This window comes from Heptranchias perlo, chromosome 36, assembly GCF_035084215.1.
Source record: "Heptranchias perlo isolate sHepPer1 chromosome 36, sHepPer1.hap1, whole genome shotgun sequence".
NCBI lineage: Eukaryota > Metazoa > Chordata > Chondrichthyes > Hexanchiformes > Hexanchidae > Heptranchias > Heptranchias perlo.
In genome coordinates, this window is record NC_090360.1 from 13462334 (window position 1) to 13479090 (window position 16757).

The window sequence follows — 16757 nt, forward strand, 5'->3', positions numbered from 1 at the left end:
AATTAAATAAGAGACAGAAGGAAAAACTAAAAAAAAAACATTTTTAAAATTTTTAATTTATTTAAATGACCGAATACTATTAAAATAAAACATTTTTAAAAGTTAATTTTTAGTTGTTTGGCAGTCACTAAGGCTTACCACGCTGTTAAAACTTAATTTAGACCCGATAAATTTAAGTGTACCTATTTTGTGGCGATATTAGTTCGTTTCCAGCTGGGCAGAAGAGCAAGTTGGCGCTGGTCTATTGATTCTGTTGATTGCAGCTGGCGATAAGACCATAAGAGATAGGAGCAGGAGTAGGCCATTTGGCCCTTCGAGCCTGTTCCACTATTTAATGAGATCATGGCTGATCTGATTTTTACCTCAACTTCACTCTCCCGCCTTTCCCCCATATCCTTTGACCCCCTTGCTGATCAAAAATTTGTCTAACTCAGCCTTGAATGTATTTAATGACTCAGCCTCCACAGCTTTTTGGGGTGAAGAATTCCAAAGATTCACAACCCTCTGGGAGAAGAAATTCCTCCTCATTTCTGTCTTAAACAGGCAACTCCTTATGCTGAGATTATGCCCTCTAGTTTTAGGTTCCCCCATGAGGGGTAACATCCTCTCAACATCTACCATCGAGTCCTCTCAGAATCTTATATGTTTCAGTAAGATCTCCACCCATTCTTCTAAACTCCAATGAGTATAGACCCAACCTGTTCAATCTTTCCTCATAAGACAACCCTCCCATACCTGGAATCAACCTAGTGAACCTCTCTGAACTGCCTCCAATGCAAGTATATCCTTCCTTAAATAAGGGCACCAGAACTGTATGCAGTACTCCAGGTGTGGTCTCACCAGCACCCTGTACAGTTGTAGCATGACTTCCCTGCTTTTATACTCCATCCCCCTAGAAATAAAGGCCAATATTCCGTTTGCCTTCCGGATTACCTGCTGTACCTGTATGTTGACTTTTTGTGTTTCATGTACGAGGACACCCAGATCCCTCTGTACCGCAGCATTTTGTAGTATTTCTCCATTCAAATAATATTTTGCTTTTTTATTTTTTCCTCCCAAAATGGATGACTTCACATTTTCCCACATTATATTCCATCTGCCAAATTTTTGCCCATTCGCTTAACCTGTCAATATCCCTTTACAGACACTTTGTGTCCTCCTCGCAACTTGCTTTTCCACCTTTCTTTGTATCATCAGCAAATTTGGCCACAATACACTCTGTTCGTTCATCCAAGTCATTGATATGTATTGTAAATAGTTGAGGCCCCGGCACTGAGCCCTGCGGCACCCCACTAATTACAGATTGCCATTTTGAAAATGACCCTTTTATCCCGAATCTTTGTTTTCTGTTAGTTAGCCAATCCTCTATCCATGCCAGTATATTACCCCCAACACCATGAGCTCTTGTGCAGTAACCTTTTATGTGGCACCTTATCGAATGCCTTTTGGAAATCCAAATATACTGCAACCATTGGTTCCCCTTTATCCACCCTGCCCGTTACTTCCTCAAAGAACTCTAATAAATTTATCAGACAAATTTTAAGGCGAAGCTGTCAGATCACTGGTGAACCAGGAAGAGCAAGTTCCGGATTTCCGCATTTGTCTGCACATGTGGGAACACTTGCTCTTCCATTTGGCCATTAACAACGGTGAGCGCTGTTGAGCTCACTGTTCTTTTTAAAGCAATTTCCCGCCCATTAGATATCACAGAGTGCGCATTTTTTGGGAATTATTCTTGTTTTCCCGTCACTAACTTCCCCCAGATCACAACAGGGAAATTATGTTACTTCTGAATGTCTGATTCACTCAATACTATTAAATTAAGATGGTTATATTCTGAACAATACATAATTAATGTGGCAAGAATGTTTGATTTGCATCAATGTTTTCATTTAAAATAGTAGTAAAACGTGTGCCTTAACCTCTTTAATTATTCATGCTAATTTTTCATGAATATAAATGAGAAGGTTTCATTACACTGTAGCAAATCTGCTACATTACAAATCCTTTTTAATGTGCAAAAGCTAGTTGGACACAATGTATCAAACAATGAAAACAGAAATAATTAGAAAACACTTTATGTTTGTCACAAGGTGATACCTTTAAATGCTCTTAACTGGAACAATAAATCTCTATAATGGAAGCAAACTGACATTGATTTGGTACAAAGAAAAAGGAAAAATTTGTAGGGCTATGGGGAAAGAACGGGGGAGTGGAACTAATTGGATAGTTCTTCAAAGAGCTGGCACAATGGACTGAATGGCCTCCTTCTGCACTGTATGATACCAGAATCCATATTTTATGCTTGAATCATGTAGATATTTACCAAGTCAGCTCTATTTCTTGATTTCTCAGTCTTTCTACTATGTCAGCTCTAGATATTCGAGATGTCCTTTGAGCTATAGATTGATAGGATATGGAATCTTGAGATCTCTGCATTGTGAGTTCTTAATCTCAGATGGGCCATCAGAATATGAAACTGAGCTAGGACAAAGCATTTTCCTGGAGAGGAGGAGGGAAGGTCCAAGGGAGCGTAACCCTGCACTGTACTCACACACCTCTTAACAGAACAGCATTGACAGAACCTTGGGAAAGGTTCACTTATCCGTTCTCTTGGTCAGGAAAATACGGAATGGCATAGAAGAGGGGAATAAAGGGGAGAAATCTAAATGAGAAATGGCAGGGAAGAATGATTCATTATTGATGTAAAGAGCCAGTTTGAGAATCTCAGCACCAATTTGTAAATCCTCAACATCAGGAAGCCCTAATGAAATCTCACTTATACTAATGTAAACATTAGTGAGATGAAGTGCAGCATTGCTTGATCCTTCTTTCCAAGTTGAACAGGGATTCCATTGTACATTCATTGGAGTCCCAGACTCAAAGTTCTTTGTAATAAACTCACCAAACTCAAATTCCATTCTGTCCAAAACCTTCCCTGTCGCAAACAACACATGATTGTTAACTGACCAAAAATATCTACTGGTGTGCAGATCTGTCTAATGAATCCTTGCTGCTAATAGACCAGGCTGGAGATGACATTTAAACAGAATGCCACCATTTAGAAGCAAACACCTTGAGGGAGCTGATCTATAACCATTCACGGGGGCCCTCAGCATTTAATGAGTAGCTGTCGTTACAGCCAGAATATTGCTTCAGACAATTGCCCTTTAATTAGGGCCCTGCAAGACTCATGGATTTAAATTTTATTAAATAGACTTAAACGGCATATGATGTGGATGGCCTATTCATCAGCAAAACTTAACAAAGCCTTCTGTGAACTGAAGGTACAATCATTTCCATTTGACTAAAAGGTCACTCAGTGCGACATGTGCCCTGCGTGCCAGCCAGGCTAGGAAGAGTCCATCCAGGTTTATCGTCAGTCATCGTGCTCATAGTCAACCAGCCATAGGATTGGAATTCATTACATGGCTGGTAGCTGAACATTCAACGGCTAGAACTAATAGAATTCCTTTATTGCCTTGTTATATCAGATAAGTATGTTGTATATTTTATTCTAATTTTGACACCAGTGTCAAAAGCTTCTTTTTAAGGTGACCAAGCCTCAGTTTCTCTGAGGGACTGTAATTCATGTGATTAGAAACTGTAAGATTTCATTTCATAAATATTTATGAATCAAATATTTAACTAGAATGTTAGCAAAGCTGACAGAATCCTGCCCACAGGAAAGAGGAATGTTTTGATAAGAACATTTATGGATGTGAAAGAAACCATAGTGGTTGTAATATTCAATGGAATTAATGGATTAATTATTTTTTCTGTGACTATGGCACACTTGTTCTTGTTGAATTGGAATGCAGCATGATTTTGTATCAAGTATTAGAATTAATTAGTGTCAGATTGTACTGTCTGAGTGCAACTCTGATATAAGCATATTGTCTGTCATTATAGCTATTTCTAAAGCTCTTTGGATGGCTCAGTTGGTCAAGTTGTTGCCCAGTGTGCAATTGGATAGGACAGATCAGAAAGCTCTCAAGTGTAATTCCCTTTGACTGTTGAGTTAGTTGACCTCAGCCAAAGAAATACTGCAATTGGCTTCAAAGCCCCTGTACAGGGAGGAGGAAAACTGACTATAGTTCCTGGTCCTGATCACTAGACACTGATTCCTGTGCATTCGGATGTTGGGTGAGGATAGGATTGGCTCTGATTTCCCCCATGGATGAACAGCCTGGCCCCTCTATGTTTTGATCATCTATGTATTTATCTATAGTACACTTAGCCTTCGTCAAGTAGCCACATTAGGTGGATGCTAAAGATCACTATTTGAAGAAGAGCAGGGAATTTGCCCAATGTCCTGGCCAACATTCTTCCATCAACCAAGACCACCACAAAACAGACTAACTAGTCATTCATTTCATTGCTATTTGTGGGACCTCACTGTGGACAAAATGGCTGATGCATAATAACACTTCAAAGCAATTCATTGTATTGGGAGCACTTTGGGATATCCTGAGAGACATGATAATTAAATGTGACTTATTTTTTCTTTATGCTATTTAAACCAATTCTTTGTGGTATTTAAGCTGGTCAGGTGCAAGTGTGATATACATCTTGCATTGTGACAGATGCACTAGACGTAAAACATTTTTATTATAATGAATTGACAAATTATATAAAAGGAAACCAGAGTCTCATTGAGCATGTAGAACCAGAGGAGGCAAATGGAATAGTGAAAAGTGAGTTTTAAACATACCAGGCAACACTTCTTTACTGAAATAATGATAAATGAATCAACCAGGCAATGTAAGAGAAGCAAAACATTGGGGTTACTCAAAATATGATTAAATACAAGAGTCATTGTACTGGAGGCATGAGTTTCGATGGATTGAATGGCTTTTCTCATCTGTGACTTTTCTTATATTGTAATAATGTGAAATGGTTGGATGGAATAAAGCATAACAGTTACCATACTAATGTGGTGGAAGCTGCTACTGTTTAATTCTTGTTTGTTGGAGGGGATGAATTTGTGCTCAGAGAGGAAGGTGACGTGCTGGGGATTGGAAACACTTCTCCAATTTTGCCTCCCAGCATCAGCACCAAACATTCCCAGGTCAAGTCGACCAATTGTACAGTAAAGCTCCCTCTCCTCTTACAATGTGCCTTAGCTGAAACCTCAAAAGACAGGCCCCCTACAGGATCACTGTGAATGCTTCTATTTCGCATACCAGCTGTCCCTGTGGCATTCCTGAGTGAGACTGCCAAATCCTGCTGAATGCGGGGCCATTTCATGCTGTGGAGCTCACTGGAAACTGGGCTGAGTTAACACAAGTGTGAAGTGCCATGTTTAAGGAATGATGCTATTTTCTTATATTTGGCCCTAGTATTTGAACCAGGTGTTTTTTGAACAGCATAGCACTAAAATCACTTTTTAAGAAAGGAGAGGGAAACCAGGGAATTATAGACCAGTTAGCTTAACATCTGTTGTGGGGAAAATGCTGGAGTCTATAATTAAGGATGGGGTGACTGAACACCTTGAGAATTTTCAGTTAATCAGAGAGCCAGCATGGATTTGTGAAAGGTAGGTCGTGCCTGACAAACCTGATTTAATTTTTTGAACAGGTGACTAAAAGTAGTGGACAGGGGAATGTCAATGGATGTTATTTATATGGACTTCCAGAAGGCATTTGATAAGGTCCCACATAAGAGATTGTTAGCTAAGATAGAAGCCCATGGAATCGAGGGAAAAGTACGGACTTGGTTAGGAAGTTGGCTGAGCGAAAGGCGACAGAGAGTAGGGATAATGGGTAGGTGCTCACATTGGCAGGATGCGACTAGTGGAGTCCCACAGGGATCTGTCTTGGGGCCTCAATTATTCACAATATTTATTAACGACTTAGATGAAGGCATAGAAAATCTCATATCTAAGTATGCCGATGACACAAAGATTGGTGGCATTGTAAGCAGTGGAGATGAAAACATAAAATTACAAAGCGATATTGATAGATTAGGTGAACGGGCAAAACTGTGGCAAATGGAATTCAATGTAGACAAATGTGAGGTCATCCACTTTGGATCAAAAAAGGATAGAACAGGGTACTTTCTAAATGGTAAAAAGTTAAAAACAGTGGATGTCCAAAGGGACTTAGGGGTTCAGGTACATAGATCATTGAAGTGTCATGAACAGGTGCAGAAAATAATCAATAAGGCTAATGGAATGCTGGCCTTTATATCTAGAGGACTAGAGTACAAGGGGGCAGAAGTTGTGCTGCAGCTATACAAAACCCTGGTTAGACCGCACCTGGAGTACTGTGAGCAGTTCTGGGCACCGCACCTTCGGAAGGACATATTGGCCTTGGAGGGAGTGCAGCGTAGGTTTACTAGAATGATACCCGGACTTCAAGGGTTAAGTTACGAGGAGAGATTACACAAATTAGGGTTGTATTCTCTGGAGTTTAGAAGGTTAAGGGGTGATCTGATCGAAGTTTATAAGATATTAAGGGGAACAGATAGGATGGATAGAGAGAAACTATTTCTGCTGGTTGGGGATTCTAGGAGTAGGGGGCACAGTCTAAAAATTAGAGCCAGACCTTTCAGGAGCGAGATTAGAAAACATTTCTACACACAAAGGGTGGTAGAAGTTTGGAACTCTCTTCCGCAAACGGCAATTGATACTAGCTCAATTGTTAAATTTAAATGTGAGATGGATAGCTTTTTGGCAACCAAAGGTATTAAGGGATATGGGCCAAAGGCAGGTATATGGAGTTAGATCACAGATCAGCCATGATCTTATCAAATGGTGGAGCAGGCACGAGGGGCTGAATGGCCTAATCTTGTTCCTATATTCCAATGTATGAATACTGCAAAGTAGACTGCAGCACTGAGGAATATTTAAAGCAGTAATTCTAAATGAGGCGTGAACGTCTGATTTATAGTGAAATAAGTTCTTATTCAGTAGTTAATTGTGTCTTCGCTTTGTGCTTACTCATTCACCACCATTCCAATTAGAGACAACCGCTGGACAATAGACTTTCCGGAAGAATAGCCACAGCTGGAGCAGACATGCATGTGGCACACCAGCTGTCTTATAAGTGGCCTTTCATTTCTCATTAGAAAATCTGCTGAAGAGATGTTACTTTTATTGAAATAATTCAGTAGTGGTACTCAAAATCATGAAGGGTTTTGATAGAGTAAATAAGGGGAAACTGTTTCCAGTGGCAGAAGGGTCAGTAACCAGAGGAGACAGATTTAAGGTCATTGGCAAAAGAGCCAGAGCTGAGATGAGGAGACTTTTTTTTGCACCGAGTTGTTATGATCTGGCTGAAAGAGCGGTGGAAGCAGATTCAAATAATAAATTTCAAAAGGGAAGTGGATAAATACTTGAAAGGGAAAAATTTGACTAGCTATGGGGAAAGAACAGGGGAGTGGGACTAATCTTTCAAAGAGCCGGCACAGGCACGATGGGCCGAATGACCTCCTTCTGTGTTGTATCATTCTATCCTATAATATTAAGATGTATTTTGCATTAATGCACAACTCCAACAATTTTGGAGGGATAAATTGATCTGTATTTTAAAAATATATATCAATCTGCAGTCTGAAATCCAATCACGGCTGAAAATAACCTTTAGTCTGTCTGAAGACAGAGGTCCATGGGAGCAGTAATGCACCAAAATAGAAACGGAACAAGGTTACATGAAAGTCTATCCTTTAAAAAAGTTACAAAGGAAATCAAGTGCAGGACTTTGAAACGTTTGCTCTTTCACACAGCCGGGTAATTGCATAGTCAATGAAGGCTGGCACTATATGAAAACAATGGTCAGTTTACTTTTTATTCCCAGGATTCTGTTTAAACCACAACAAAGGGCCAATTTCAGGAACTTTCACTGAACCACTGCAATGATTAATATTTAGTACAAAGTACAAGTGCCTTGGGAGCTGCAGTGTGACTGTTCAGAAGTGAGAGGGATTTTATTGTACTTTTAGGCAAGCTGAGAACCAATTAGCCAGCTTTTTCTGTCTGCCCTCAGGATAAGTAAATGACCCTGTCACTAATAAAACTCTTCTCTCCCCAGAAAAATAAGGGCAGCAGGTTTATGGATCTTCTTGTAAAATGAATAGTATGCCCTGAGAAGAGATGGGTCACTGCCAGCTAATCACAAATCCTGGCTGAAAACTGAATCCCTAACCATAGCATTACAAACTCAAAACCCGACCTTGAACCACATTCAAACGTATTTGCATTCGCTTAGCATAAAGTCTGCTAGGTTCCAACTGGAATAAGAGGTTGAGTAGTGGGCACCAGTACAGCTCAACCATTCATGGGGAAAATGGGAGGGCAGTTCATTCCATACAATGTGGTACGGTGGTCTAGTGATTATCATACGGACTAGCCCCCACTCTCACCTTACCAGGGGTCTTGAATTCAAATCCCATCATAGCAAGTTGTGAAATTGAATTTAATAAATCTGGTAATTTGGGGCTTGTACCAGAAAAAATGACTGTGAAAGCTACCGGACTGTTGTAAACATCCAAAAGATTCAGTAGTGCCCTTCAGGGAAGGGACCATGCCACCCATATTTGGTCTGGCCTACTCGTGATTACAGTCTTACATTTGTGATGGACTCTTAATGCCCTCTGAAGTAGCTTAGCAAGCCACTCTGTTGTAAAATCCAGGAAGACAGTAACCGTAATGTTTTAAAACAATCGCAAATGCAGTCATTTATAAATTGGTATCGTCTGGCTCAGGGGTGACCAACCTGTGGCTCCGAGTCCTGGAAACTCTATACACTTATATCACTTATTCACTGGTTTGAAGTCAGTGGGCCTGGAGGTCTGGAAAGGGATGTTCTTATTACTGTTGCCTCATTGGTGAATAAATCCTAAATCAGAACATTGAGATCTGTATCAGCAATTCGAGATATATACAAATTGATGGGAACGTGGATTTAAACTTTATTTGTGGTTCACAGGGCTCTCGAAGATAAAAGCTTGGACGTCGCCTCTAACCTGTGAGCCAAGACCAACTGGTAAAATGCAGCACTGGGAATTCTATACAAAACACAGGTACGGTAGCCCAGTGGTTATGTTACTGGACTATAGTAATCCAGAGATGTGAGTTTGTGAATTTGAATTTAGTTTTTTAAAAAAAACAAAATAAAAAAATCTGGAATAAAAAGTGACCATGAAGCTGTCGGATTGCCGTAAAAACCTCAACTGGTTCACTAATGTCCTTTAGGGAAGGAAACCTGCCGTCCTTACCCAGTGACTCCAGTCCCACACCAATGTGGTTGACTCTTAACTGCCCTCTGAAATAGCCTAGCAAGCCACTCAGTTGTATCAAACCGGTACAAAAGAAGGATAAGAAGAATAAAACAGGATGGGCCACTCAGCTTTGACCTAAGCATTGAATTCGAACACACCCAGCCCAGTCGACCCTGAAATGTCCTCCTCACTAACATCTAGGGACTGGTGCCTATCAGCCAACGTCCCAGACTCCTCCATCACTGTCTCTGGGTATATCCTGTCCCACTGGCATGACAGACCCAGCAGAGGTGGGGGCACAGTGGTATACAGTCAGGTGGGGATGGCCCTGGGAGTCCTCAACATTGACTCCGGACTTCAGGTCAAACATGGACAAAGAAACGTCCTGCTGATTACCACCTATGGCCCTCCCTCAGCCGATGAATCAATACTCCTCCATGTTGAACACAACTTGGGAGGAAGCACTGAAGGTAGAAAGGGCACAGAATGTACTCTGGGTGGGGGAACTTCAATGTCCATCACCATAAGTGGCTCGGTAGTACCACCATGGACTGAGCTGGCCGAGTCCTAAAGGATATAGTTGCCAGTCAGGGCTTGCGGCAGTGAAAGAACCAACACAAGGCAATAACCTACTTGACCTCGTCATCACCAATCTAACTGCGGATTCATCTGTCCACGACAATACTGGTCGGAGTGACCACCGCACAGTCCTTGTGGAGACCAAGTCCCGTCTTCACACGGAGGACACTGTCCACCATGTTGTGTGGCACTACCACCGTGCTAAGTGGGATAGATTAAGAACAGATCTAGCAGCTCAAAACTGGGCATCCATGAGGCACTGTGGGGCATCAGCAGCAGCAGAATTGTATTGCACCACAATCTGTAACCTCATGGCCCAGCATATCCCTCACTTCTCCATCTCCAACAAGCCAGGCAACCAACCCTGGTTCAATAAGGAGTGTAGATGAGCATCCCAGGCCTACCCAAAAATGAGGTGCCAACCTGGTGAAGCTACAACACAGGACTACATGTGATGCTAAACAGCGGAACCAGCTTGTGATAGACAGAGCTAAGCGATCCCACAACCAACAGATCAGATCAAAGCTCTGCAGTCCTGCCACATCTGGTCACGAATGATGGTGGACAACTAAAGGGAGGAGGAGGTTCCATGAACATCCCCATCCTCAATGATGGCAGAGCCCAGCATGTGAGTGCAAAAGATAAGGCTGAAGTGCCAAAGAAGACACCCAAAAGCACTTCACAGCCAACGAATTAATTTCGAAGTGTTGTGTAGGCGAATGCAGCAGTCAATTTGTGCACAAAAAGGTCCCAAAAACAGCAATGAGATAAATGACCTGTTAATCTGCTTTTGCTGGTGTTAGTTGAAAGATAAAAATTGGCCTAGACACCCCTGCCCTTCATCAAAAAGTGCCTTGGGACCTTTTACATCACCTGAACAGACAGACAGGGCTTCTTGTAAGATCCGAAAGATGGCACCTCCGACAGTGCAATGCTTCCTCAATCAGCCGACATTTTGTACTCAAATCCCTGGAGTGGGGCTTGACCCATTGACCTTCTGACGTAGAGGCAAGAATGCTGTCACTAAGCTGAGCTGACACAAGCCGGGGACAAAGAAAGGCAGGGTGGTGAGGGTCAGCTGGATTATAAAACATTAACAAATTAGGAGAAACTATCCCTGTAGAAAGTGCACACTTACAAAAACACAAACCTAGAATCAACCAACTCTACACCTCTCACAGGCCTGCCCCATGAACACATGCACACATCATATAATATTTATATGTAGACATAACATCTCACCTTGAGAAAAATTAAAGGATAACATCTCATTTTGCCAATGGGTCAGTGGCACGATTTCACCTGACACAATATTCTAACTGAATATGGATCTATCAAAACAGAAAATGAACAACCTTCCCTGGAGGACCTTTTAGATACATAATTGCTTCAGTCACAGAAAATAAATGATGTGCCCACATGAGCATTAAACATTCTTCCAGCAAACTCCCTCTGCTGACACTGTAGGTTATCATATATCTGTGTCGAACACCGTAAATAACCTAAATAAACTTCAAACTAAATAATCTCAAGCAAGGGATGCTTTGCCAATTAAAAATAAGCATATTCTGAAATATCTTAAATTTTAACAGTGCTAATTAATTATTTATACATTAAATACCTAGATGTTTTACTCCACATAAACCAGGCCAAATTGTTCCTCCTTATATTTTCAACTTAATATTTTCTAAAAAAAATAGCCTTAAGTTGATTTTTTCCATTTTGACACAAAAATGTCTTCAATACAGTATAAGTTTCAGAATTCTTCACTCTTACACCAGCCGTGTGTTGAAATGACATTTGAATTTTATTTCATGTGTTGTAAAGTCAGCATTAATTAACTTATAAATGAACAATTCTGAGCAACTAATCACAATATTCACCAAAGAAATATGCAGCATAACGAGATCAAGCCAAAATAATCTATAGACATAATGGGGGCAATTTTAACCTAACTTGCCAGGTGGGAAACTGATGGGACCGGGTGCAATGCTGGTTTTACATCCCGCCCGATTTTACTGTCCATTGCAGTCAAAATTAAAACCAGCGTTCCACCTGATCCCAGGGATTTCCCGTCTGGCAAGTTAAGTTAAAATTACCCTTCATAAAGGCTTCCTCAAGGAAAGTGCTAATCCAGTGACCTTGTAAAATTAAACAAAAGTATATCTTGTACAAATATTTCAAATGAAGCACATTAAATGAGGCACAGTGATTCAGATTCATTGCCGAAGTATCTAGGCAAACCTCTCTGGAAAAATATGTCTGCTGTGTAAATCAGGTATATTTGCTTCAAATGATTAAAGAAATATTTCTGCATCGGCGGAGTTTCTATCCAGGGTTCTTCACACGGTGAGAACCCCCATGGTCGTACTTTCCGAAAACGAGACAAGCTTACTGGCAAAACACAAACAAGGCAACTGCTTTTATGAGGTTGGCACCAAAATGTCCAGTTTTTCAGCAGCTACTGAATTATTCATGAGAACGAGTTTGTACTTTTAGCACATTTCAGTGGAGGAAGTCATTAGTTTAATCCCTATATTGTTTCTTGAGGGATGCATCTATAATATTTGCATGGAGAAAGTGTTTATCATGGCAGTTACCATCAGCCAGTCTGCCTTATTACTCTGCCCTTGAGCATTTTATAGCTGTTCGCAGTTGCACATTACGTGCGTTTTTTCAATCAAAGTTTGATTTCAATTTATTGCAAAGGTCTCATTTTAATTTAATGGAATTTAAATTTTGCACTTTCAAAGTAACTGAGCCACTGGGTGAATTTTTCATGCTTCCTCCAGTACCAAAAGCAGTCTTGTACCTGCGCATTCATTGCACTGGTTGAAACTTTTCACAGATGTTTTTCAATCCACATGTTCAACAAAATTAAAATCTCTGGGTTTTCATTATAACATTGAATGTCTTTGGCTGTTGGAATATTCACTCCCCTTTAATGTGGGGGGAAGGAAAATTGTGTGAAAATCAATGGTTCTGCACAAGGTAGTTTGTTTTATTAAAGAATTTTAAAAATTTCCCATTTTATACAATTGATTTTTTGCCATATCCAGGGGCCAGGGTGGGCTTCAGTGATGGTTTCTGCATCACATTAGGTGCTCATCACGGGTGGTTTTTAAACAGTTGCCCGTTCAATTCTGTGGTTATCTATCCTGATACAAACTAACAGGACAGCTGGAGTCAGCTAGAGTACTGTGTCCAATTCTGGGCACCACACTTTAGGAAGGATGTCAAGGCCTTGGAGAGGGTGCAGAGGAGATTTACCAGAATGAGAGATTTCAGTTATGTGGAGAGACTCGAGAAGGTTAAGAGGAGATTTAATAGAGGTGATTCTAACCTGGCAGGACAAGTACAAGAGTTCTAGGAAACCTTTTTAATGCATTACCTATAAGGAAAGCAGTTAAATCACTGGTGGGATTGGAACCCAGTTCCCAGATATAAAATGCCAATGTGCCAATCTGCACCTTCATCAACTTCCTCTGTCTCCTTTAATCTTTGTATGTTAAAAAAAAAGTTGTCCCTGAATGCCATTTTCTGAGCTTCGATCTTAAATCTGGGCATGGATTGATCCCAGATAAGTAGATGCCTAACAGCCAATTAGATGCAAGATTCAGTATCGGTTGGCTGCCATCTTCCCTCAGCCCAATGGTCCCCTTCTCTCTTCGCCCCAGTGCTCCCAACCCTTCACTCCCTCCTAGCCTGAAGCCCACAGTTCCTGCCATCTATATTGAAGTAGCAAGCATCTTGAGCTTGATAAATATTTTCACTTGTGACGTATTTGTATATTTGTTATATTTAATGTAAGATGTTTGACCTTAAGTTCCTGCTTGTTGTAGTGCACAAGCGAGGAACTTGCATTTATATAGTGCCTTTCATGACCTCAGGACTTCCCAAAGCGCTTTACAGCCAATTAAGTACTTTTCTTTGAAGGGTAGTCACTGTTATAATGTAGGAAACGCGGCAGCCAATTTGCGCACAGCAAGGTCCCACAAACAGCAACGTGATAATGACCAGATAATCGGTTTTAGTGATGTTGGTTGAGAGATAAATATTGGCCAGGACACCAGGGAGAACGCCCCTGTTCATCTTCAAAATAGTGACATGGGACCTTTTACGTGCACCTGAGGTTTAACGTCTCATCCGAAAGACGGCACCTCTGACAGCGCAGCACTCCCACGGTACTGCACTGGAGTGTCAGCCTAGAAGCAGGCAGGGGAAGCAGGATGGTGATGGACACCAATGCGAGCTTTCCCCACAGACCAACCCAGGTGGAGGTCAGGTGGATACCGCCCAGGATGGTGATGGAAATCATCGCCTGGTCTATAAATTGGACCGAAATGTTTCTGTTGTGCTCAGATTCTTCCCAAGGGAATTTCAGGATTATGCAGATGTTTGCAAGAAGAAGCATGGTTTTATACTGTGGATATTAGTGGATTGCAGCCTTGTGTCTGCCTCCAGGTCATCGTGAGAGGGCAAAGGGTGACAGTATCACACATAAAATACAGAAAGGGGGAGATAGGAAGTGGTTGAATCTGAAGAGGCAGCCAAGGACCTACAAATTGAGTTAGGTAAAATGTGAAAGTGGCCAGAAAAAATGACCAGACAAAATTTAAGTATAAATTATTGCACATTAAAAATAAGCAATGTAACCATTCTACAAATGGTGTCAAAATAGCTAAAGGTGGAGTTGAAAGAGCTTGAGGGGACATTGGTAGACTTGGTGCCTAATATTATGGACAGTTATTATGGAACAGCAAGCAATAAAGCAAATAGAGTACTGAAATGTCACAGAATCACATAATGAGAAAAAAGTACTGATAAAACTTGGGCGTTTCAGCCTTGAAATGAGGTAACCAAATGGGGGACCTTTGAGTGACACATAATGATAGTGAACGGTACAGAAAAGATGAAACCAGAACACTTTTAAATTAAAAATAGCAAGACAAGGGGACACAGCTTCAAAAAGCAAAAGGCAAACATAGGACTGAGGTCAAGAGGTTCTTCACCCAAGGCTTGACCAATGAGTGAATGGCAAAAAGCCATTTAAGAAGCAGTTGGATTCTGTGACTGGGGATACCAAGTTTTCCCTAGATGGGCCAAATAGCCTTCATCGTCCATATATATTGTACGCCCTCATGAATTACAGACTGGGAGATGAGCAGAGATAGTTGCAGGAAATGAGGGACAAATTTCACTTTTTCTTGTTAGTGAGCAATGCCATGTGAGATCAGCTAGTTATTAAGTTTACATATTGAGACCTATCAAATTCATTAGAAAATTAGATTGTAGGTAATTATTTCCCCTTTGAATTGCTGTTAACAGTGTAGGACCATAACACTATACAATACAGCTCTTGCCAAGGATCTACAGGTGATCTGGGGCCATGTGTAAATAAGGCTGTGAGTGCACACAAGACTGTACTCGTTAGCAGTCTGACCAGGATCAGTTGTCGATTTTTGGTTGTACATGAATTCAAGGTTAAAAGTATTTCAATTTCATTCCCTCTACTCCCACCAGCAAAATTAAAAAATCATTTTCTATGATGTGAAAAGTCTTATAAAGATACCTGTGCTCACTTTGTTTCCAACAGTGTCTCATGCACCGACCGGTGAATGATCCCTTCAGAGAGCAGCTGATGAATTTTATAGACAACATGGTTTGGGTGTTTAAAGAGGTAGGAGAAATAAGTGAGAATCATTTTGGAAGGCTGCAGAATTCGAATGTGCAGAAAGGGAGAATATTAAAAGGACAGAAAGGATCTAGGCACATTGAAAACTGAGAGGACCTTCCACTATCTGATGTTACTCTGGCACAAGAAGTGTTATAAGCACAGTTGGAATGTGTGCTTGCTGGAGCTGGCACTACAGCTTAAAGGCCAAGGTGACTCCATCGCCAATTGTGAGCATGCTTATATTGACTCTGCTGTCCCTGTAAATCTTCTCATTGAGTTTAGCGATGCTCAGTGTGTCCGGGTCATTTCTTGGTTTCAGCACTTTCCCACCCCATAGTACCTGTAGGAAAAACACGTGCAGATTATTTCAGAAACCTGCATCTGACACAATCCTTTACGTTCCATGGCTGAACTGCATGGAACAAACAAGCATTTTTTTTTCTAATTAAATATACCCGATAGTCCAGGAGAATCTAATGAAATTCAAATGCACTTTAAGCTAAAGTCAAGAGTGTACCTACACTTATTTATTCACTCTTGTACAATCCCACAAAAATTTTCAAGAGCATCAATCAGCGTCAATGCTGAAGAATTAAAATCAGCAGAAATACACCAGGAGGACCTTAGATTCCATCGGGAGCTTTGAATATTGCTAATTATATAAATAATTAGGGGAGAGTGAGAAGGTCCCACTCCAGGAAGACTCCAAAGAGCAGTTGAGAAGTTAAGTTTAAAAGGGTGCAGGGGAGAGGAACTCATGGGAAGTAGATGACAAAGGGGACTGCCTGAGACAGACTATAATAAATAAGGACACCAGAAGGTAGTAAAAGGAGACACCAGATAGAAGTACAATCAAAAGTGAACACATGGGATTAACATGAACCAGAAACCAAGAATAATCAGACACTGGGGAACACAAGAGGAGGCAAATCTATAACAAGCTCCATATATTTGAATGCTAGGAGTATTAGAAATAAGATGTTGGATCTGGAGGCTATTGTGTCAGTAGGGAACTACAATGTGGTGGGACTATCAGAAACACGGCTAAATCTTGAGGTTGGAAATGATTATAACATTCAGGGGTATAGAGAAGACAGTGTGAACAAAGAAAGGTGGTGTAGCCCCAAATGTCAGGGACGCTTGGGAGGTAAGAGAAGTTGATCCAGTGGGAGGTTGAAAGCTTCAAAAAGAACTACTCTGGTTGGACAGCTTTAATGCTAAAAAAATCCAATCTAACATTAGGTGTATGCTATAGACAATCAGCTCTATGAAGAGATCG

The 16757-nt window shown here is 40.9% G+C and overlaps 1 protein-coding gene across 1 annotated transcript in view; it reads right to left on the minus strand.

Annotated features, from left to right (window-relative positions):
• Positions 1-11585: 11585 nt before the first annotated feature.
• LOC137304105 (catechol O-methyltransferase domain-containing protein 1-like) overlaps positions 11586-16757 on the minus strand; it is a 48892-nt gene continuing 43720 nt past the window's right edge. The window contains exon 7 of the mRNA XM_067972583.1: positions 11586-15818. Coding sequence (XP_067828684.1) covers positions 15669-15818 — 150 coding nt within the window. The 3' untranslated portion in view covers positions 11586-15668. The remainder of the gene's footprint in view (positions 15819-16757) is intronic.